The sequence below is a fragment of the Candidozyma pseudohaemuli genome (assembly GCF_003013735.1).
Source record: "Candidozyma pseudohaemuli strain B12108 chromosome Unknown scaffold00019, whole genome shotgun sequence".
In the NCBI taxonomy this organism is placed as follows: Eukaryota; Fungi; Ascomycota; class Pichiomycetes; order Serinales; family Metschnikowiaceae; genus Candidozyma; species Candidozyma pseudohaemuli.
Window position 1 is genome coordinate 33,691 of NW_020194453.1, and position 20,381 is coordinate 54,071.

General features: G+C 46.2%; 6 protein-coding genes across 6 annotated transcripts; 4 read left to right on the forward strand and 2 right to left on the reverse strand.

Moving 5' to 3' along the window:
• Positions 1-39: 39 nt before the first annotated feature.
• C7M61_004886 (uncharacterized protein) lies at positions 40-912 on the reverse strand (the record flags this gene model as incomplete). Its single annotated transcript, XM_024860200.1, has 1 exon — positions 40-912. One exon carries the CDS (start codon positions 910-912, stop codon positions 40-42), a length of 873 nt encoding a protein of 290 aa, XP_024711580.1.
• Positions 913-2,717: 1,805 nt separating this feature from the next.
• SAL6 (Sal6p) lies at positions 2,718-4,424 on the forward strand (the record flags this gene model as incomplete). Its single annotated transcript, XM_024860201.1, has 1 exon — positions 2,718-4,424. One exon carries the CDS (start codon positions 2,718-2,720, stop codon positions 4,422-4,424), a length of 1,707 nt encoding a protein of 568 aa, XP_024711581.1.
• A 176-nt stretch (positions 4,425-4,600) lies between these two features.
• C7M61_004888 (uncharacterized protein) lies at positions 4,601-7,754 on the reverse strand (the record flags this gene model as incomplete). The annotated part of the gene is made up of 3 exons (XM_024860202.1): positions 4,601-6,184; positions 6,228-7,464; positions 7,516-7,754. 3 exons carry the CDS (start codon positions 7,752-7,754, stop codon positions 4,601-4,603), a joined length of 3,060 nt encoding a protein of 1,019 aa, XP_024711582.1.
• Positions 7,755-11,524: 3,770 nt separating this feature from the next.
• Positions 11,525-13,576, forward strand: C7M61_004889 (uncharacterized protein; the record flags this gene model as incomplete). Its single annotated transcript, XM_024860203.1, has 1 exon — positions 11,525-13,576. The coding sequence occupies one exon, from the start codon at positions 11,525-11,527 to the stop codon at positions 13,574-13,576; it is 2,052 nt and encodes a 683-aa protein (XP_024711583.1).
• Positions 13,577-14,664: 1,088 nt separating this feature from the next.
• On the forward strand, positions 14,665-18,663 carry C7M61_004890 (tRNA methylation protein; the record flags this gene model as incomplete). The annotated part of the gene is made up of 1 exon (XM_024860204.1): positions 14,665-18,663. One exon carries the CDS (start codon positions 14,665-14,667, stop codon positions 18,661-18,663), a length of 3,999 nt encoding a protein of 1,332 aa, XP_024711584.1.
• A 234-nt stretch (positions 18,664-18,897) lies between these two features.
• Positions 18,898-19,872, forward strand: C7M61_004891 (uncharacterized protein; the record flags this gene model as incomplete). The annotated part of the gene is made up of 1 exon (XM_024860205.1): positions 18,898-19,872. One exon carries the CDS (start codon positions 18,898-18,900, stop codon positions 19,870-19,872), a length of 975 nt encoding a protein of 324 aa, XP_024711585.1.
• Positions 19,873-20,381: the final 509 nt, after the last annotated feature.

Genomic DNA, 20,381 nt, shown 5'->3' on the forward strand with positions numbered 1-20,381 from the left:
GACGGGTATATATCTAATAATATCTACTTATTGAGGAAACTAGACATGAGGCGGTGAGCATGTGGTGAGATGGTCTTCCTCTGCTGCGGTGATTTCTTCACCTTCCACGTTCTTCCTGACCTCATCGACGACCTTCCGTAAGTCCAGCTCAGGAACAGATTTGTCGCCAATTATACTCACAGTAACGATTTTCCAGTCAAAGTGAGGATAAGATCCAATTTTCACCTTCTTGTTGAAGGAAGCGTCACAGCGTTTCTGTATTTCACCTAAGAAGGGTGCAATGCTCAGCTCACCTCTTCTAGTTTTGACAAAGAAGCGAGTATACTCCTGGGAAACACAACGAGGCTTCACTGACTCGCCTAGTCCTATAAGCAAACGCTTGAATAGTTGTGGAACACCGGGCAACACGAACACCTTATCGTTGAGACCGACGATAGGAACCCATAGGGAGTCATCAATGAAGAGCTTCAGTACCTTTGTGTCGCCAGAGGGTTGAGGCAACGTGGCCATTCTGTAAAAAGCATTTAGTTCCTCTTTCTTCAATCCCGCCAAATACAGACCTCGTATAGATTGCATCCTTTGGACAGTCTCTTTGTCCAATGTGCATGGAACCTTGAAGGCAGCAGCTAAAGCGTCGTATGTAATGTCGTCATGAGTGGATCCAATGCCTCCAGAAGTAACAATAAAGTCGCAGTTCTCATCCGTGAGAGTCTTCAAGGAGCGGATGATGTCGTCCTGGTCGTCTCCACAGACAATCGTCTTCTTCACTGGAATTGACAATTCTTTGAAGCAGTATTTGGCAAACTCAAAAGAGTTTGTGTCTAGGATCTTACCATTGAGCACCTCGTCCCCGATAATGAGGCAGCCAGCCGACTTGATTGAGGATGCCATTCTGGTAAGGTTGCGGAACATGGAGTATCAGATTTCGCGATACTACGACGATCACTACTACCAGAGGTTCCACAAAAAAGCAATTAAGAAGAGCGAGAGAACTCAATTGGTGGGTTTTAGGGAAATAAAGTCATGGTATGAGAACTTTTCATTAAAATAGCTAAAGGGCGTTTTGGGCTGGCTGAGAGTTTGGCTGCAAAATAGAAATGACGCGATCTAAGTGGGGCGTTGGGGACCTAAACGGTGCTTGCTTTGCTGGTACATTTACGGGAAGCCTGGATAGCGTAAATATGCATATTTATCATGCAATTATGCGGTTGCGAGTAATGTGACCTTCTGTGGTGATTTCCTTTTGAAGTTACATGCCTCGGTCGATGATATGTTGAATGATTCAGAATGCACCACATATTCCCCACTAAGATACGGAGAAACAAAATACGTGCCCCTCAGGAATGGGTTCATTTGTTTGGCTGACAGTTTCTCGCCAAGGTTGCCCCGCCTCTGCCTACATGGCATATACTGTACTCTAAGCAAGCGATACACGTCCCACATTTCCAACAACTTCTTTCAAATTTCCCCAGATATAGCATTATCACAATTTATTCACCATCTTTCTTCTCTGCAATTGCTTTCATCGTTCCTCACGTACTCCAGATAGTTTGTTCCGGGGCTCGATATAGCTCTTGGCGGGCTATGTATAGGCAAACTTCGACCAAGAGAGAGCCAAGTAAACAAAAGGGGTTGTTGGGAAAAGAATGGTCACGGAATCGAAAAGAACGAAAGAAGAAATCAAAACAATGGTGTTACTGGTAACCAGCTCGATTGCCGTCATGGAAGGTCAGATGGTCATGTTGACTACAAGGTGTGGAGACTAGACTCGGCTCTGCTAGCAAGCCTAACAGGTTCAGAATTTGCTTGATTTCAGGGATTTCGAGGAATTATACGGTAATGAGTTTGAGTTAGCTGTTAGAGTAGAGGTGAAACCGTTGTGTCGGAAGTAGAGGCCGGGCAGTGTTTCAGAAGCTTACCCCCATGCGATAAATTTCCCTAAAGAGGCTCATAATCTGGTAGTTAGTGCAACAGATTGTTCTAATTTTGGGACCCCTATTTGTGCAAAAGGGCTGGAAGGCCGAAAGGTTGCGAAAACCCTCTCCAGCCACGTCCCCACACTAAACATGTCAAGAAATAAAAACAACAAAACATTTTTTAAAAGCACCGTAAAATCTTACAATCCATGAGCAACTTTTAGTCATGCTGGTCAAGCTCGTTGAAAAACCGGCGCCACTTTTTCATGGCAACCTTCATGTTAACGGGTTGTTGCATAGGGCTAGCTGCATCTGGATTCGGGACCGACAGCGCAAAAGGTCTCACGTCACATGGACAGAAAACGAGGTCCGATTAGAGGAACGTGGACAAAAGAAACGGGATCACGACGCCCCCTGACCGCGTCAAAGTATAAGAAGGACCCATTTTTGCGCATTCTATTTTTCTAATTTTTACTCCTTTCAAACGTTGCCCCAGATAGACGGTGGGCAGATCTTTTTTTTTGACAGGCTTATCGCGGCGCCACTTAATCGGGATTCCTGCCACAGCCAGAAATTTTTTTGTGCCACGGTGCTAAGAAAACGGCGGCGCGCACGACCCGCACCTCTAATTAATCCATTAAATTCCTCCCTCATCCATCTAAAATTTCCCAACCTCGCACAACACCAATTTACCCCTACACTTTAAGGCTTGCCCCTTCCTACCTTTCACCTTTTTAAAAACCAGACTCAAACTTCCCCGCGGGCCCACCAACTTTTTTCAAGTACCCAACCATCCAAGTTATGGGAAATAGCCCGTCCAAAAATGACCCCCTACCGAATAGCTCAGCTACACTGAACGGTGTCCCTACCTTCGAAGCTCAAGACTTGGACCAGGATGACACCGTGCCCCCGCTATCACGGCCTACCGGAAACGGTAGTGAACTTTTAGACCAAAGTTTGAAGAGTTTTACTTTTCAAGATAAGCAGATTAAAGACGCCCCTTACCCCAACAAAAACTCCAACGTCACTCCTTCAGTCGGGCCAAAGAATATCCCTCGCTCTTCCAACGGCACTTCCTCGTCGGGCTCTAGAAAGTCCTCGACTCCTCGTGATGATATAAACATTGAGATAGACATTTCTGTGGCGACAGCGCTTAACGGGAACTCTAGCGCTCGCTCCCTTAAGGAATGGTTGGCACCTTCGTCATACCAGTCCTTCAACTCGTCGTCTAGCATGGAAAGCCTGAATGCCTTGTCTGTGTTCACAAACGGCGGTGAGACCAAAGAGGAGAGCCTGATCTCTCTGATATCTTCCAACCTGCCAGTTAACGTGAAGGGTGGTTTTTTGCAATCGCCTGATAGCTTAGATCCTATTCAGGAGCTGTCTAGTCTGTCCTCGAGCGTCTCTTCGAGCTCGACTGACACAGCCAAGGCTAGAAAAGCTGTGAAGACGAACGACTCACAAGCTATCCCTAAATTCAGTGAACTCGGCCGCAAGTTGGTTTCGAAGACCTCTATATCTTCCGCTCCATCGTCTCCCCCATTGATCCCCACTTCAAGAAGAGTTGATTTCGATTTGGACAGTATCATTGAACGTTTGTTGAATGTCGGTCACAGAAGATCTAGCACTGCTTTCAAGTCTAGATCCTCTCGTGACAAGTTACCCTTGACAGCTGATGAGATCAAACTCATCACTGCCAAGTCGAGATCCATCTTTTTGGACCAACCCACCATGTTGAAGTTGTCCCCTCCAGTCAAGATTGTTGGTGATATCCACGGTCAGTACCACGATCTCATCAGAATTTTCAACTCTTGTGGACATCCTCCTGATACGAACTATTTGTTCTTGGGTGACTACGTGGACAGAGGCTACAAATCTTTGGAGACCATCTTGCTTTTGTTGTGCTACAAGATTAAGTATCCAGAGAACTTTTTCATGTTGCGAGGCAATCACGAGTCGGCCAATATCACCAAGATTTATGGCTTCTACGACGAATGTAAGAGAAGATTGCCTCTCATCTCAGGAAGCCTGAAGTTGTGGAAGAATTTTATAGATGTGTTCAACAGTTTGCCCATTGCAGCATCCATTAATGACAAGATATTCACAATTCATGGAGGTTTGTCACCGGAGTTACGTGATCTCAAACAAATTGAACAGATCCAGAGGCCTACCGATATTCCCGACAAGGGTTTGTTGGCAGACTTGTTGTGGTCTGACCCAGATCCAAAGTTGAAGTCTTTCTCGGAGACTCATTGGCCCAAGAATGATCGTGGTGTTTCTTATTGCTTCGGCAAGAAACACGTCGATCACTTTTTGAACAAATTCAACATGGACTTGATTGTCAGAGGTCACATGGTTGTGGAAGACGGCTACGAGTTTTTCAACAGAAGGAAGTTGGTCACAGTCTTCCTGGCGCCCAATTATTGTGGTGAATTTAACAATTATGGTGCCGTCATGAGTGTTGACAAAAAATTGTGTTGCTCTTTCGAATTGCTCAAACCGCAATAAAGACTGCGTTTTTAATCCCCATTATCTTGAATCGTCATACCCTTCTAACTTTGTCACTGTTTTTATGATGACATGATTTTTTTACCTGATGATTCCTGATGACGTTGATTTCTTTCTTTTCATATGCTTGATTATATATTTACTTTTTATAAATAGTTTGATTGATATCGTATAAATTAGTTCTTCTTGAATTTGAAGGATGGAAGCTTCCACTTCGTAAGTCTGATAGCCTTGTACAACAAAAGACAGGCGATAAGGTTGAAAACAATGTAGGCGCAGAAGAAGCCAACATTACGCCAAATGTTGGAGTAGCTGGTCTGGATGGTAGCAAGATATTGATCAGCGTTAGTGTACTGGCAGTACTCGCATTGAGTAGTACTGTCAGGATCCACCAAGTAACCACCAGCTCTTTCAATGAAGGCATTCATAAATTCACCACAAGTCTGACCTTCAGGAGGAGCGCCTTTAGAGAGCTCAGAATCGGCACAGTGGACCGATCTCTTGTGGAGAAAAGAGGCAACCAAGTTCTGGATAATGTAGGTGTAAGGACTCACTTTGTTCATGAAAGTCCAGAAACCTGGCATTAAATCCTTTGGCTGCACAATACCAGAGAACGACACAATGAAGGCGTAGAAAAATGAAACCAACACTGCAGCAGATTGAACATCAGGAGCCATGTAAACAAGCATGAAACCGAAGGAAATGTTAAACAACTGCAAGAAGATTCCAAAGGTCAAATAAAACACACCGGAGTGAGTGGCTGCAAAATCTGCTCTTGTTGGGAAGTAAAGCGAGACGAACATCACGGCACCACAGAAAAAGTTGAATGGAATTTCAACGACGAATTGAGCCAATGGAAGCAACCACCAACGATAAGTGTTTGAGAGTCTTTCTCTGCCCTCAAAAACCTCACGAAGCGCAACACACTGTTCCTGAATCTGGTTGATGACAGGAGCGGAGACCACCACAGACAAGAAAGCACAGAACATACCATTCTGCATTCCTGTAAGAGAAGTCTTCAAACCAAAGAAAGTGAATCCAATGAATAAACCAGCCATGGTCATCAATGACAACTTCGCCATGATGTACAGAGGGTTCCTCCAATAAGCCAACCCAATACGCTTGATAAGAAGAACGTACTGGTACATGATCGAGGTGGCATATGGGTTCTGCAAAGCCTTGAGCTCCTTCTCAGAGAGACCAGCTTTCTGCTTGCCTTCATCAATGAGGCGATCGATCTCCTTCTCAACAGCAACCTTCTCTGGTGATCTACTCCAAACTTCGAACCAATTCTGAGCTGTGGAGGCAGTGGCACCGGCACCGATTGCTTCTAAAATGTACTCCGCGGGATTTTCACTTTCGGAACATTTTCTGGCGCCATTATTCTCGAAGTAGTCGAGAATAACTCTCGAGCGCTCTCCAATGTCACCAAAATACACGGTTTGACCACCCTTCCTCAAAAGCAATAAACGATCAAACTCTTCGAACAAGGTAGCTGAAGGTTGATGGATAGTGCAAAGAATCGACTGACCAGCTGAAGCGAGATCTCTCAAAAGTTTCACAATGGCCCAAGCAGACTGGGAGTCCAAACCGGAGGTTGGCTCATCAAGGAATAACAACAAGGATGGTTTAGCAACCAATTCGACTCCGATGGTCAACTTCTTACGTTGCTCAACATTAAGACCAGATCCAAGATTACCAACAATTGCATCAGAATATTCTTCCATCTCGAGAATCTCGATAATTTTCTCCACATATTTCTTTGGCACACAGAAGCAGTTTCTCGTAGCCCATGATGAGAACCTGGTAGACGTTGGTTCTGGCAAAACCGTTGATATCCTGTTTGTCCTTAGCGGGCGACTGGTTCTTGCCGTTCAACGCAAGCACGCCTATACGGTTCTTGTCGAGCCATTTGGTGAACTCCTTGCGCCAGTTGTCAATGAGAGAAACAGGGCAACAAACGAGCACCTTCAGTGCGTCTTGGCTCTTGCCGGTAGAGCTTTGCTTTAAAAGCGTCCACAAGACGGTGATCGTCATGAGTGTCTTTCCAAGACCCATTTCGTCCGCTAGAAGAACACCCCGCTGGCCTTCCACACGGCGCCCTAGAAGCCCATCGTATATGAATTGCACACCTTCTCGTTGGTGAGGCCTAAGAAACTTGGTAAGTGTCGGATCCACGGTGACTTTATCGTGAAGATGGAAGGCTTCAGGAGCTTTAGATTTCGGTTCTTTTGCGTGAAAGGGCGATTTGAAGCTCGTAGGAGCAGGAACCGCCTGTGGTTCAGGCTGGTTGATTGGAATATGCCTTGTCTCGCCTTCTTCGTCCACCTCGGCTTCAAACTGCCCAAGAACGAGAAGACCACTGGTGTTTGAATTGGAAGATCGCCCTAGAACTCGTAGCGTGCCGTTTCCCTTGGTATCAGCCTTAAGGACGACACCAGAATCCAGCACATAGAGAAACCCGTCGCCTTCCCAGGACTTGTTCTTTTTATTTGATCTTTTCCGCCACTGGCAGGAGAGTTTGGTGGAGGAGGACGGCTGGGTGGCTTGGCTGGCTGGTCTGTTGATGTCTAGCTTGAGTCTTTTGAGAACTGTTCCGGTTTTAGGTGCATTTAGGCGGCGACCCTGGCCAGAAAGGAGTAGCGGTTTCGACGCTTTTGGAGATGTAGCTTCACAGAATAGCGGAGGCGACTTTGCCACGTCGTTTTCACCGTCCATGTCCACAATGTTGTGGTTTCGTAGACTTCCACCGTCCGACGCGTCCAGCGCCGATAAGCCAATTCCAGCACTTCCACTGGATTCTTCACCTCCAGATCCACGTACTTTGTCATTACCACGCCTCAAATCGCCCTGTGTCCGCTTCAAACGTGGAATTTCCTTGACCAAGCGCTTCTCACTAACACCATCAACAACACCGTCTGCACCGCCGTTTGACCCCAAAACAACTGGATTTCCAGAATCTCCAGAACCCAGAGACCCCGAATCCACACCTCCCTGGGTCCCCACCGGCCGTGGGGGCTTGAACCCACGAACCCTACCTCTTCGATACATGGTACTAAGTGCGCATCATATTCATTAACTAGCTATCTACTTCATCTTCAACACAAAATTGCCGAGCGCCTCCTGGGAGCCCGTCAAGTAGTACTTCCCTCTAGAAAGCACGAACGGCACGTAGGCGGGCAAACACAGGTAGACGCCCCAGCCGATGAACAGGAAAAACAGAAGCACGAAGACGTGCAACAACAACTGCTCTCTGCTTGTAAGCATGTAGAAGGGGAAAAAATGGTAGTACGACTCCCAGGCCTTTCTGCCTGTGGTAGCGCTGGACATGATGAGGTTTTTTGGAAATCGGTGTGGAATTTTGAGGATGGAAAGGAACACTTATAAGGAAACACACCTCAGTAACGATGGCTCACTTTTGCGCACACCTTGCGCTCAACGTGCCGTTATTACACACAAAAGCCGAACAGGCAAAAGCGGAGGCAGTATTGATGCTGGTTTGGGTACTTAATTTTGGAAGATTCTAGAGTTGATAATGGAATTTTTTTTTTTTTGTCGAGACGATGTCGAAGAAAACGTCGCTAGGGGTCTTTTGGTGTCTGTGCCTCGGTCCATCGCACAGCCGTATCGTACTTTTTCATTGTGGAGGTTCCGAGACGAGCGGAATACAACGTTGCGTTTGTGCCATTTTCGGCAAAGTGTGGTGATCCAGGGGTCACTTTGGGAAGGTTTTGGAAGGTTTTTGAAAGTAGGCTAGATGGCGTGGTGGAAGCTGGTGTTTGAGTGATTGCAGGGTGAGGGAGGCCGAGGAAGTCATGGCGTTATCAGTATAGGGTGATGGAGAAAGTAGCAGCAGGGTGTGCTTTTGGAATTTTGGAATTTCGATGGTTTTGGAGTTCTGGAAATTTCGAAGTTTCGCTGGTTCTGGAGGGTCATGATGGGGGTATTCATTGTAGTGCTGTAGTCGAACCGGACTTCACCATGGTGGGACGATATTGGACCATGGCAACCGGGAACGTAATTCCACTTTTCCAGCCTTTTTATCACGGAGGTTTTTGGATTATTTTCGTGTAGGTAAAAGTCAAGCAGCTACTGCTTTGTAAAAGTAGCTCCGGACTTCATCGTGGTAGTACGTTTGCTTGAAGCAACCACAATTGATTCAACAATTCTGCAACCACCAGCTCTCCTTAGGTGGAAAACTTTGTGAGATAGCATAAACGCAAAATTTAATGCTTTCTTGAAGCACCACCGGAGTTCACCATGGTAGTCCTTTAGTTCTAATCACAGCAACCACGACGAACCCATCACACTTCAATCACTTCGACAACTTTCCATTCTCTAATTGAAAATCCATACTTTTGAAGACACCACCCCGAGTCCACAAAAGCCTCGGTTCCACAAAAATCAGCCCAATCCACCAGAACCAAAAATCCCACCATCCCACCAACCCTTCGTGCCCGGAGTCTCACGGATACCCACGGAATCCCACAAATTCCATAAAAAAAAACCAGTAAGGCCTGGTCTGGCCCTGCCGCCCAGTTTCAAATATTTCTAGGCATTCCAAAACGGCCTCTAAACAAGAAGCACTTGCATCACCGTAATCTCCCTTCACTTAGACAAGCAGCGCACTTCCCTAACTCATCCTTAAGACGCCAAACAGAATACCCCTGAATCAAGCAATAGTAGCTAGTTTTGCAACATCCACAGCCGGCCTAGCGCTTTTATCAATCCAGCCCGTGGGAGGCTTATACTCACACGAGGAAGCTGCAGACGGAGTACCCCAGAAAGACGTGCTCCGAGTGCCGCAAAAGCAGGTTTTGTGCCATTGCTACAACTCCATGGTTTTATTTTTTTTTTTCAACCAGCACTTCACGCCAAAATCGGTTCTAACCACCTCATAATCCATGCATCTACAACGGTACTACGACATTGGGCGAGAGCTCTACAATACGTATTCCGGCTTCGCCGTTGGAGCCAATAGCAATTAAAAGCAAGACCGTCTCCTGAGAAGAGGCTTTTGTTTAGGGAATTATATGTGTCGCACCATGTCATCTGCGAAAGCAGAACTGCTAACCTAATTTAAAACGACACACAGACGAGCATAGAGTTTGGAAAAAACGAGTTTCTGGTCATCATGGACAATTTGATTTGTCGGCGGCTGAAAAATGTACTTGCGGCGGCCGATGGGCGGCCCACCCCTGTGGTCCTGTTATTCCGGGCATGCTGCTAGAAGTGTGCTATTGGCTGCAGCTGGTGAAAACCAAAAATAAAGGAAAAAAGTGAAAAAACCACTAACCAAAAGTTATCAGATTTTTTTTTTTTTTTTTCAAAACCTCATGCTAGTATCCGTTCCGGGTTCAGCCACTCGCATCCCTGGAAAAACTAAAGCCCGACCGGCATGTCAGACAAAGGCTTACAAGCGCAATTTGATAATCCGAACAAGCGCACCCCAGGCGCTCCGACATGTCACAAAAATGACTAAAGGATGAAACTTTAAAGTTACAATTGTAGATGTAATTTTTGCAAAAGTGTAGTAGTGATTGTGCAATTGCCACGCACCGATACCCGGGTTTCCGGAATGGACACGGCGCAATGGTTGGGATGCTCGCTTAGGCGACGTCCATAATGGTTATGCGGGTGAAAAGACGTCAAGGCAGGTTCGTGAATGGCTATACTGCAACCAATTCGGCAATCAGTCACAAGAAAAAAGAATCTGCAGATTTCTCTATTTTCACCAAGAGGCCGTATGCTCCATGCAAAGCAGATACCCCCGGAGTTATCAGGCAGGAGCTACTGTTCCTGATATCGAAGACACCCTTGTTGCATGAGGCGGCCTGGCGCCGCATACTGGATAGAAGCGTTTGGCAGGTGTCTACGAGGTTGCACAAAACCGGTTTTGTGGCACCTGTCCATTTTCATCAATTCCATCTCTCGATACCAAGAGCACTGTTGAACGAAAAATCTGGGAAAAATAGATGTACATGGATTGGCCGAGGTGTGGTTGCTAAAAAAGGGCACCTCACAATTGGTGCAACAACCTAATATCACCTCTCTATGTCACCGTATGTCAGAAGGCTGTCATTGACTTTCTTTTTTCTTGGCTTCCTGTCAAGGAGAGCCCTGGACCCAACAAGGACAGCTAGGTTCCCGGACATACTGGAACCCCCACAGACAATGCATATGGCGCCATAAAAGCGGTTATTCAAATCTACGCATCATTTGCACCAGCCTCTAAGGACCCTGTGACGTAGTAGGGGGGCAGACTAAAGAAGCCACAAAGGTCTCGAACAAGCATGGAACCGCCTTTTGGAAAGCGATCGGCATTTCAGGAGCCGGACTGAGTAAAAGGCCATTGGCGAAAAGCCCGTCGGGTAAAGTTGACATGATCAGATAACGGACCTTTTTTTGACAAGCGGCCGTACATCTTTGCTTTCCAGCCAGTGGTAGGCCTTGTCGGCACAAAAGCGCTCTACAGGGTACATAATATTGCGCTCAATTTGGGAATCCACAGTGTGGATAAGCGCTCATTTCAGCTTGCCCAGGTGGGAAATAATGTGCTCACCGTGAATAGAACAAAAGGGCATTATCGAAAAAATCAAAAAACAAATTCGCTGGCCACGTTCGAAGGGGCTTGTGCGCCCCCACATTTCGCTAAGAGCCCGGAAAAACCACTTGACGTTGTACTGCGTTCTCGCCCCCTCTTCGCTGTCAACGGAGTGCACACAGGCGCGGTACGACAGCTAAGCGCCTGCAGAGAATGCGGCACACGCAGGTTTTGACTACTGCGCGCAGCGGGCCATGCATATGCCACTCAAAACCGTTGTCTGTGTCAAATGTCATTTCACTAATTCCAAAAAAGCAAAGGGACGGCGTTGCAAAACCACCCTCTGATTGGCCCATGGCGCTAATGTGCTGCATAACTTATCCCACACAACAGCTGCAGGCTCTCTCCCGTGCAGCTAACAACCCTACCGCACGAATGGCTGCAAAGCCCGAAATCGGTTTCACTAAATCCCGGCCTTGCCTTGTCTGATCGGATCAGATATTTAAGTAGACCAGATCTGCCTTGTTTTTGGATTTTATCTTTATCATCAACGACCATGTCCGCTCCTGAGAAGACCAACTCTCCCATTGAGGAGAACAGGAACTCCACCGAGTACACCACAAAGGCCCACTCTGTCTCTTCCGATGAGAAGTTGGGCCACAATGGCTCTGCTCAAGAAAAGTCCTTCCCTCACGACTCCTCCTCCGAGGAAATCGTCTATGGTTCGACCAAGTCGTTTGGTGTGAGAAAGAACGAGCTTTTGTCCGAGCACTACAAGAACAAGCGTAACTGTATCCTTCTTTACGTTTGCTTGTTCTGTTCTGCCTATGTTTTTACCTTGGACACTCGTATCAGAAAAGTGCTTACTTCGTACGCCACCAACGGTTTCGCTGACCACTCTCTTTTGTCCACTATCGCTGTTATCAGATCCGTGGTGGCTGCTGCTTCCTTGCCATTTTTCGCCAGAATGTCTGATATGTACGGACGTGTGGAGTTGCTTTTGATTGCTGTGATTTTCAAAGCCATGGGTTCTTTGATTGAGTCTCAGTCCGGTTACCTTTCCAAGTTCGCTGCCGGTGCCGTTATTGACGCTTTTGGTCAGGCTGGTATCAAGGTCATGTTGCGTTTGATCATGTCCGACAACTCCAAGATGAACTGGAGACTTTTCGCCATTTCCATCGTCACCTGTCCTTACATCATCAACACCTGGGTTTCCGGTAACATCGTCACCAACTTGACCGACAACTACTCCTGGGAGTACTCCATCGGTATGTGGGCTTTCATCTTCCCTCTTTCCAACATCCCCATCATGTGCTGCTTGATCTGGACCAGACTCAAGATGCGCAAGGAGCAGGCCTTCATTGATCTTTGCCAGGAGGAACAGGATTCCTACATTGACATGAACAACAGAATTGCCGAGGCCAGAAGTAACAGCAACCACAAGTACTCCAGCAACATCAAGGCCTTCCTCATCAGAACCTACTACTACCTCAAGGAGTTCTTCTGGTTGTCCGACGTCATGGGTATCTTCCTTTTCACCATCTGTATTGGTTTCCTTTTGGTCCCATTGACCCTTGCCGGTGGTACTACCTCCAAGTGGGGACATGCCTACATTATCGCTCCATTGGTTATTGGTTTCTGCTTGATTCCTGTTTTCGTCTACTGGGAGCTCAGAGGCGCCACCCACCCTATTTTCCCCTTCCCTCTCTTGAAGGACCGTGGTGTCATTGCCGCCATGTGTATCGGTTTGTTCTACAAGTTCGTCTACTTGATGCCTCACGACTACATGTACCCTGTTTTGCTTGTCGGAATGAACGCCTCCAAGGCCACTGCCACCAGAATCGGTTCTTTGAACTCCTTTATGATTGCCGTTGTCGGTCCTCTTCTTGGTTTGGTGGTTGCTCGTGTCAGAAGAACCAAGGGTTTCATTCTCGCTGGTATCTCGCTCTGGTTCATCGGTACCGGTATGCTTTACTACTTCCGTGGTTCTAACGACGGTATCCACGACAAGAGATTCGTTGACGGTGTCATGGGCTCCATGATTGTGTTCGGTTTCGGTTCTGGTTTGTTTGCTCGTACCATCGATGTCTCCATCCAGTCTTGTACTGACCACGAGTACATGGCTTCCGTTACCGGTGTCTACATGGCCACTTACAAGTTCGGTTCTGCTCTCGGTGACTGTGTCTCCGGTGTCATGTGGACCCAGAGAATGTACGACACCATCCACGACAAGATGGTCAAAATGGGTGTTGACCCTACCTTGGCTAGACAGGCCTACAAGAAGCCATACGATTTCATCAAGGTCCACACCTGGGGCACGCCCGCCAGAAAAGCCGTTGTTTTCGCTTACGCCGACGTCCAGAGACTCTTGTGTATTGTCGGTCTTTGCTTGTGTGTTCCTATGCTTTTCGCTGGTTTCTGCTTGAGAGACCACAAGTTGGAGGAGGTCCAGGCCATGGGTGCCGACGACGGCGAGCTTGGACCTATTGGCCAGGCCGAGAAGCTCAACAAGGGCAAGAACTACGTCCAGGTGAACTCCAAGGACGACGATTTGATCTTCAAGTACTTGAAGAAATGGGGCCACCAGCTCAGAGGCAACAAGGCCTGAGCGTTCTAATTTTTAATTTGTATTTAGTTGTGCTTAATCCACGTTTGACTAGAAGTTTTGTGTACTGGTTAGTTGCCGGTGACAGGATTCATAACTCATGCGGTGTAACATTCTTGACGATAACGTGATGCACTGTTTCTAAAGGGAGAGCTCGCCACAATACGGAAAGCCGTTTTTGTAGGGGCGGAAAGAGAGGAATCTGAATTTGTTTTGGCGCCCGAGGCTTTGAAACGATATGGAGTTGATGGTTTTGGTTTCAACAATGGGCTCGAGGGCTTCAAATCACCGTTTCTGTTTTTGTCAAAACCAGGAATTGCGCTCTAGACTTTGAGCCCGAGGTTTGGAGAATGTCCGAGCCAGAAGAACGTTGGAATCGTGCCCTGGTGGGTGTACCTTCTCTACAAGGACAAGTCAAATAAAGCTGATCGATGCTTTTTGGCAACTTCCAAAAATACCCTGTTTCTAAGGAACATCTGTCCACCGAGAAAATTTTTGCTTTTCGTGTTTCGTAAAGTGACGCTTTTTTGACGTTTTGTTACCCGTGGAGCAGCTTGCATTTAGCACACCCTGCTTATCCTTTAAGCTCTGACACAATGTATGTCTGGACGTGAAAGAGGGTTAGCCGCTTCCGAAAAGTATCATGTTGGAGACCGCCCAAGACGTACTTTATTGAAAGGGATTTCGTCAATTGGTTACTAAATTTGGCCTACAGCTGGTATTGGCTGGAGACAGAGGTTGTGTCTGATTGGACCAGCTTGTTACCAATTCGCTAAGCGACACAGCTGTTGGAGAACGAAGAAGGGCGGGAAGAAATTAAAAAAAAAAAAAAATGAAAAATCAAAACAGGCGTCAATGTCATGCCCATCAGATTAGGTTTTTTGACGTCTTTTTTCGAGGTGGTGAACTGAGCCTTCTCAGTGTGAGCAAGTGAGTCCACACATATATCTCCCCACGTACATCCCAACACCAGGGACCATACAAATGAAGTAATTCTGTCAATCCAAGCCAATAAAACTTTGAACCTTTTTAAGAAATATGTGAATATGGTGGACCGTTTCCTGGTGATTCCCGCACGTGACCAGCATCACATGCCCAACATCGCTAGTCTGATTTCTACTACTGATGGTATGAGTGAATCGACCCAGAATGGCAGCGATATAGCAGATATAAAAGCCAAACTCATCAAGGTATCACCTTCGCTGCTGGATTTTGATTCCTCATTTTGGCTGATTCAAAGAGACATCCTCACCCTCCTCAGCCAGCCCTCCAATGAAGCACCTAAAAGAAACCTTCAGGCTGCTGATGCCCTACTGATCTGGTACCTACGGGCCGTTCAAGCGCTCAAGGCCGGGGCAGACCCAACATTGGTACCGCTGGACGACATTTTTTCAGATTCAGTCTTCAATTGGGTCACGGGATCGCTCAACTTCTCCCATGGAGCTCAGGCTAATGCCGGTTTGGGACTTCTACGAAGACTCGTTCAGCTTCTACTTTTGTTGGATAGAGCTAAGGGTGACGAGCTTTGCACGAAATGGGCCATATCTGTGTTTCACGACCTGTCACTCAAAAAAGAGCATTTCCAGATAATCGAGACCTTAGCGAAAGAATGTCCTCAGGTATCTCAGGGCTTCAAAGAGAATATTCCTGGTTTTGTTGAGGTGCTCGTTTCAGCTTGTGCTTCTGGAGCTGTTGCCAATGCTGCAGCGAAATGCCTAGCGGCTTTGCTTCAGAACCTACAAACGGACTTCTCAGAAGGCGAGTTTGTCAACTACTGGGCTACCCCTGTCGTCTCAGGTCTCCATAACCCAAAAACATCGTCAAACATTATTCAGCATTTACTTCCCATCTTACTTCGCATGACCCCCAATTCCGTCGAGATTCTCATCAAGAACCATATAGATGCATCCCAGCCAGAGCTTCTTCTAGCTGTGCTTAATGTTAGCCAAAAACTCTCCAAATCAAAAGATCCTATAGATAGCGGGATCTTGACAGAGGGTGAGATGTTTGAGCTTATGGTCTCTGACACAGAGAGCATACGTCTTTCGGCTTTACAACTAGTGGTCTCAACAATCAAAACAAGTCGTATACCTTCAGCACACATCCTTAAACTCCTCACTGACGAGTGTATACTCGAAGGATTTGTGGAGGATTCAAGATCATCCGAGACAAGAGATGCATTCTCGTCTACAATCAGAAAAGCCGTCATCTCTTTAAAGGACTGTTACATCCACAATAGGGAGTCGTCACCAGAAGCCATCAAAGGAGTTTTTCAATGGCTTTTGAGTTACTTTATGAAGAAGCTCTCGCCAAGTTCAAGCTACCTGCTGCTTCTCATTGCATTTGACTTCTTTGAAGTTTTGGTCGAAGAAGAATTCGACGGTGTCGCCCGAAAGAACACCCAAAAGCTGAAAAACCTTATCCCAGTGTTGGAAGTTTTTACGCTGTCCTTTAATTCCGTCATGCTTCGCTTCACGACAAACAATTATGAGGATATCAGAGGAAAGGCCAGAAAGCTACTCCAGACATGCCCTAGTGGCCTTTTGTTTGATGAACTGGACGGCCTATTTTCTGAATATTTGAACAATGCCATAGAAGCTTTGAAATCTGTGCAAGGCAGGAAAAGCGATGAAAACGTCAATTTGCTCTTGCTTCTTGCGACTCATTACTCAACGAACCAACGAAAGCTACTCGAATTCATAAGATTAATCCAAGAAAGACTCCTCCAAGTCAACGGAGAGTCCCCACACGGCTTTTACACATTCTTTTCCAAAGCTTTCCAGACATCACCAGAGTTTTTCTTGGAACAAGAGACATACTCAACTGAACTCTTTCGATGTCTTCTCAAATGCTGCCAGAAACTGTGGCAGCAGTACAAAGCCAATACAACATTTGAGACTTTGGAAGACAGTGATGGTCTAGAAGCATCCTCATGGCGACCTGTCCGTGAGTCCGCTCTACTATTGGATACAATGATTGCGTTGAACAAGAAATCCCGCTTTGTCTTTCTAGATAACGAACTATTCCTTGAAGCCTGTGAGCTTACTCGAGACCAACTCAGCAACATCACTCATAGAGGTGTTTTTATGGCTGTTTTCAATACCTATGTATCTGCTTGTGTTGTCTGTTTGGAGAGTCCAAGCCTTAAAGACTACCCTAAAATTTGGCTCCAGGAAAGTTTGGATCTCATCAAGGCTAAAACTCAGTTCGTTTCGAGAAGATCAGGTGGACTTCCCTTTTTAATTACCGGAGCTATCATTGCCCACAAGAAAACTGGTGTAGATGAGATAATTGATTCTACCATGAAGATGCTCATCGAATATACCAAAATTCCACTCAGGGAAGAAGACCGTGCCAAAGCAGGATTCCCTCAGGTTCACGCCTTCAATTGCATCAAACATCTCTTCCTTGAATCGGCCTTGTTTCCATCAGCGAAGAGGTACTTAAACGAAGCGCTCAGTCTTGCATTGGAAAGTATCGACTCACCAGAATGGTCCATCAAAAACGCAGCTTTGATGCTTTTTACATCACTTCAAAACAGGATTTTTGGCACCAACATGGTCGACAATCTGCTTTCTGGCATGAAGACATCTGTGTTTTTCAGCATGTACCGAGACCTTGAAGACAAATTCTACTCCCGCTTATCGAAATTCGGAGAAAATGAAGGAGGCTCAGTGGAGAGCATTCTCTCCATCTTGACCATTTTAGAGAGACTTGAATGGAGTGGTACTGACGAGAGTCTCTTCAACAGCTTTTACACATTGCTTCAGGACAGGTACTTGAGTCACCAGAGGTGGAAAATACGAGAAATGACTGCCAGAGTGTTGTACAAAATGGCATTGACGACGAACAAGGAAAAGGCTGTTGAACACTGCATCACAGGAGTCTTCTCGTCGATGTCGATGAACAAGATCCATGGGTTTCTCTTGCTAGTGTCGAAATTGTCTCGAGAAGTACGCATAAATGACGAGGACATGAGAGACGTTTTCCATTTTGTTCTGAAGCTCAACAACTGGCAGGTCTTCTCAGTTTGGCTTGACATGTTGCCAGAGGATCCTCCACTGTCGTTAGTTGAACCTCTTGGAGATCTCTTTGTGCAAAAGCTTATTGAAGAAAGCAAGAAGCCGAATCGGGCAAAACAGTCGACTTTAGCAAAGGTTGTCAAAATCTTGCACCATTATCACCTCAAGAACGATAAAGCCGAGGTGGCAGAAGACCTTCTTCTTCTTGCACTTGAAAGCGATGCATATGTGATTCAAGAACTGGTGATTGAGTGTTGCCAAAAGCATGAAAAATTGTCTCACAGACTTAAAGAAACATTGGAGCAATTAGCACAAGCGCCACTGACTTGGAGCTACACACGTGTGAAGGTTATTGAACTTTTGGTGGCAGCAGGATCCAACCAACGGATCAAAACGCCCGATACAAAGTGGTCACAAGAACTTCAAGTCCTTGACCTTGCTGCTCAGAGTGTGCCAGATATTTGGCAACTTGCTAGGTATTTACACTCGTATGAAACTGACGAGACGAATCTCCTCTGTGTTGAAGTGTTGGAGAGACTCATGAGACCGAAAGAAGAGCTCGATGGTGACTACATCGAAGATGTGATTGTTCTTTTGCTTATTTCATGCAAGTCCGAATGCAGACCCGCTCGTCGGAGGGCGGCGGACGTTTTGAGCCGTTCCTTTAATTTATCGAGTGATTGGAGTACGACTTATACCTTCAGGAAGGCCCTTGAGGCCTATGGCGATTTTGGGGGAAGAGAAGGATCCATATTGAGAAACTCCCTCACGCTGTACAGAACAGGATTTGAAGAATTCACCAAAAAGAACCAATTGGATCTCGATAGAGACGATCTTTATATGAATGAGGCGATGGTGCATTCAGAGCTCTCAAGAAGAACCAAGATGGACGTCAGTGAGGATGTCGATAAAGTGATGCAGATCATTCAAAAATCACCGCTCCTCAAATCCTGGGAGTACGATTACCTGTTTGATGTCAGTTTGCACAAATTAATGAATTTGGTCTCCGAGGCAGATAAAGAGAGACTATTAGAAGCGCTTAAAAGCATCGACTACTGCTACCACTGATTTGCAGCCACCCATCAATAGCCCATCAACAGCATATTATTTCCAACAAAATTTGAAGCAAATCATTCAATCTCTGGGCAAATTCAGCATACTTGTTGATTTTTTTTTTTTCTCTTTATAATATTCTCCCACTTAATCCCCAATTTGCACCTTTACTGCACTTTCGTAAACCTCATCTGCATCTCTTATCGCGAACATCAACACTCATCGCATCTCACCTACCACCAAAACCCCATGTCCGAATTCCCACAACTATGCCTGGACTGCCTAGTTCCGGATGAACGGAACATAAAAATGATCCGCCAGCCCGGTGGCGAAGAGTGCAAGCTTTGCACGAGACCATTCACTGTTTACAGATGGCCTGGACCTAGAGGCCAGAAGATGAAGAAAACGATTGTTTGTGGAACTTGTCTGAAGATACGAAACTGCTGCCAGAGTTGTCTTGTGGATGTTTACTTCAAGATCCCCATGGAATTCAGGGATGCTGCGTTGAAGATGGCTGGAATCGAGAACCCTTATCTAGCGGAGCAGAGCAAGAACAGAGAAGTCAAGGCGATTATGGCCGATAAGCAGGAACTACAGGGATTCAAAAACGAGGGACAAAGGGAGAAAGCAAAGGAGATATTGGCTACGTTGGCTGAAAAGCTAGGGAAGCAGAAACCGGCTGTTGTGGCTACCCAAGAACAAGAATCAGCTTCATCGAAAGACCTCACGCAGATCGTGGCAAAACTACCGTTTGGAGCGACGCTTACCTCCTCAGATGAAGAACTAAAAAGCTTCTTTGTTTTCGGGTTTGACCCGCAGATGCCCCAGTACGTGGTGAAGGACTATTGTGAGAAGATGGCTGGCCCGGTCTCGACAAAGATAGCCCACCGGGCCCGCTGTGGTTTTGTCACCTTTGAGTCTAAAAGTGACGCTGACAAGTTTGCCAAAAAGCTCGAGAGCGTGAAAATCAGCAAGTCCAGCAAGACGGCAGCTCTTGTGATTCTCGAAAAGAAGTATCCTGTGCGTTTCTGCTGGGGCGCCCCAAAGCCACTTGGCGGTTCCGGCGCCGAACAGGGTAAAATCGGTGCTGTGGTTGTGAAGGTAATGAAGCAATTGGCCGAGAAGGATGCCAGTGAGGGTAAGAGGAAGCGGAAGACGGTATCGGAGGAGCCCCGCAAGGCTCCCAAGAAGACATATAATGCCGAGAGGGAGATAGAGTTGTGATGGGATGTTTGATAGAAATGTAATTGGGAGAGGGCCAGGGATGAGTCAATGTATGTAGCGTATTCCGGGATTGGTATGGGCTTACAGGATAAGTGGTTTCCTGAAATTCGTAATAATTGTCGCCTATTCAAAGCTTTGAAAGCTTTTGGTTTCAAGGTGTTTTTTCAAAAAAAAAAAATTAAGGAGTTTAGTGTCTTAGAACCTTTTGCAACCAGTAAACCATGCAATTTGGCTTGACAATGTAAGCACAAAGTACGGCGGTGTTTTGAAACTTACAAAATTAGAATGCTACTTAATTTAGATTCTTCAATTTGAATTGCTTTAAATTTTATTTTGAAATACCTTGTGATTCCATGGCTTTTGCAACCTTCCTACATCAACCACTACACCATTTCGCAGCCATCACCACTTGCTTCTCAGTTACACCCTACACGCTTCCCGAGACACCAACCAACAACGCGTTTCGACGTGTTTCCATTGATCCGATTTGGCAAGACCTAGACGTGTTT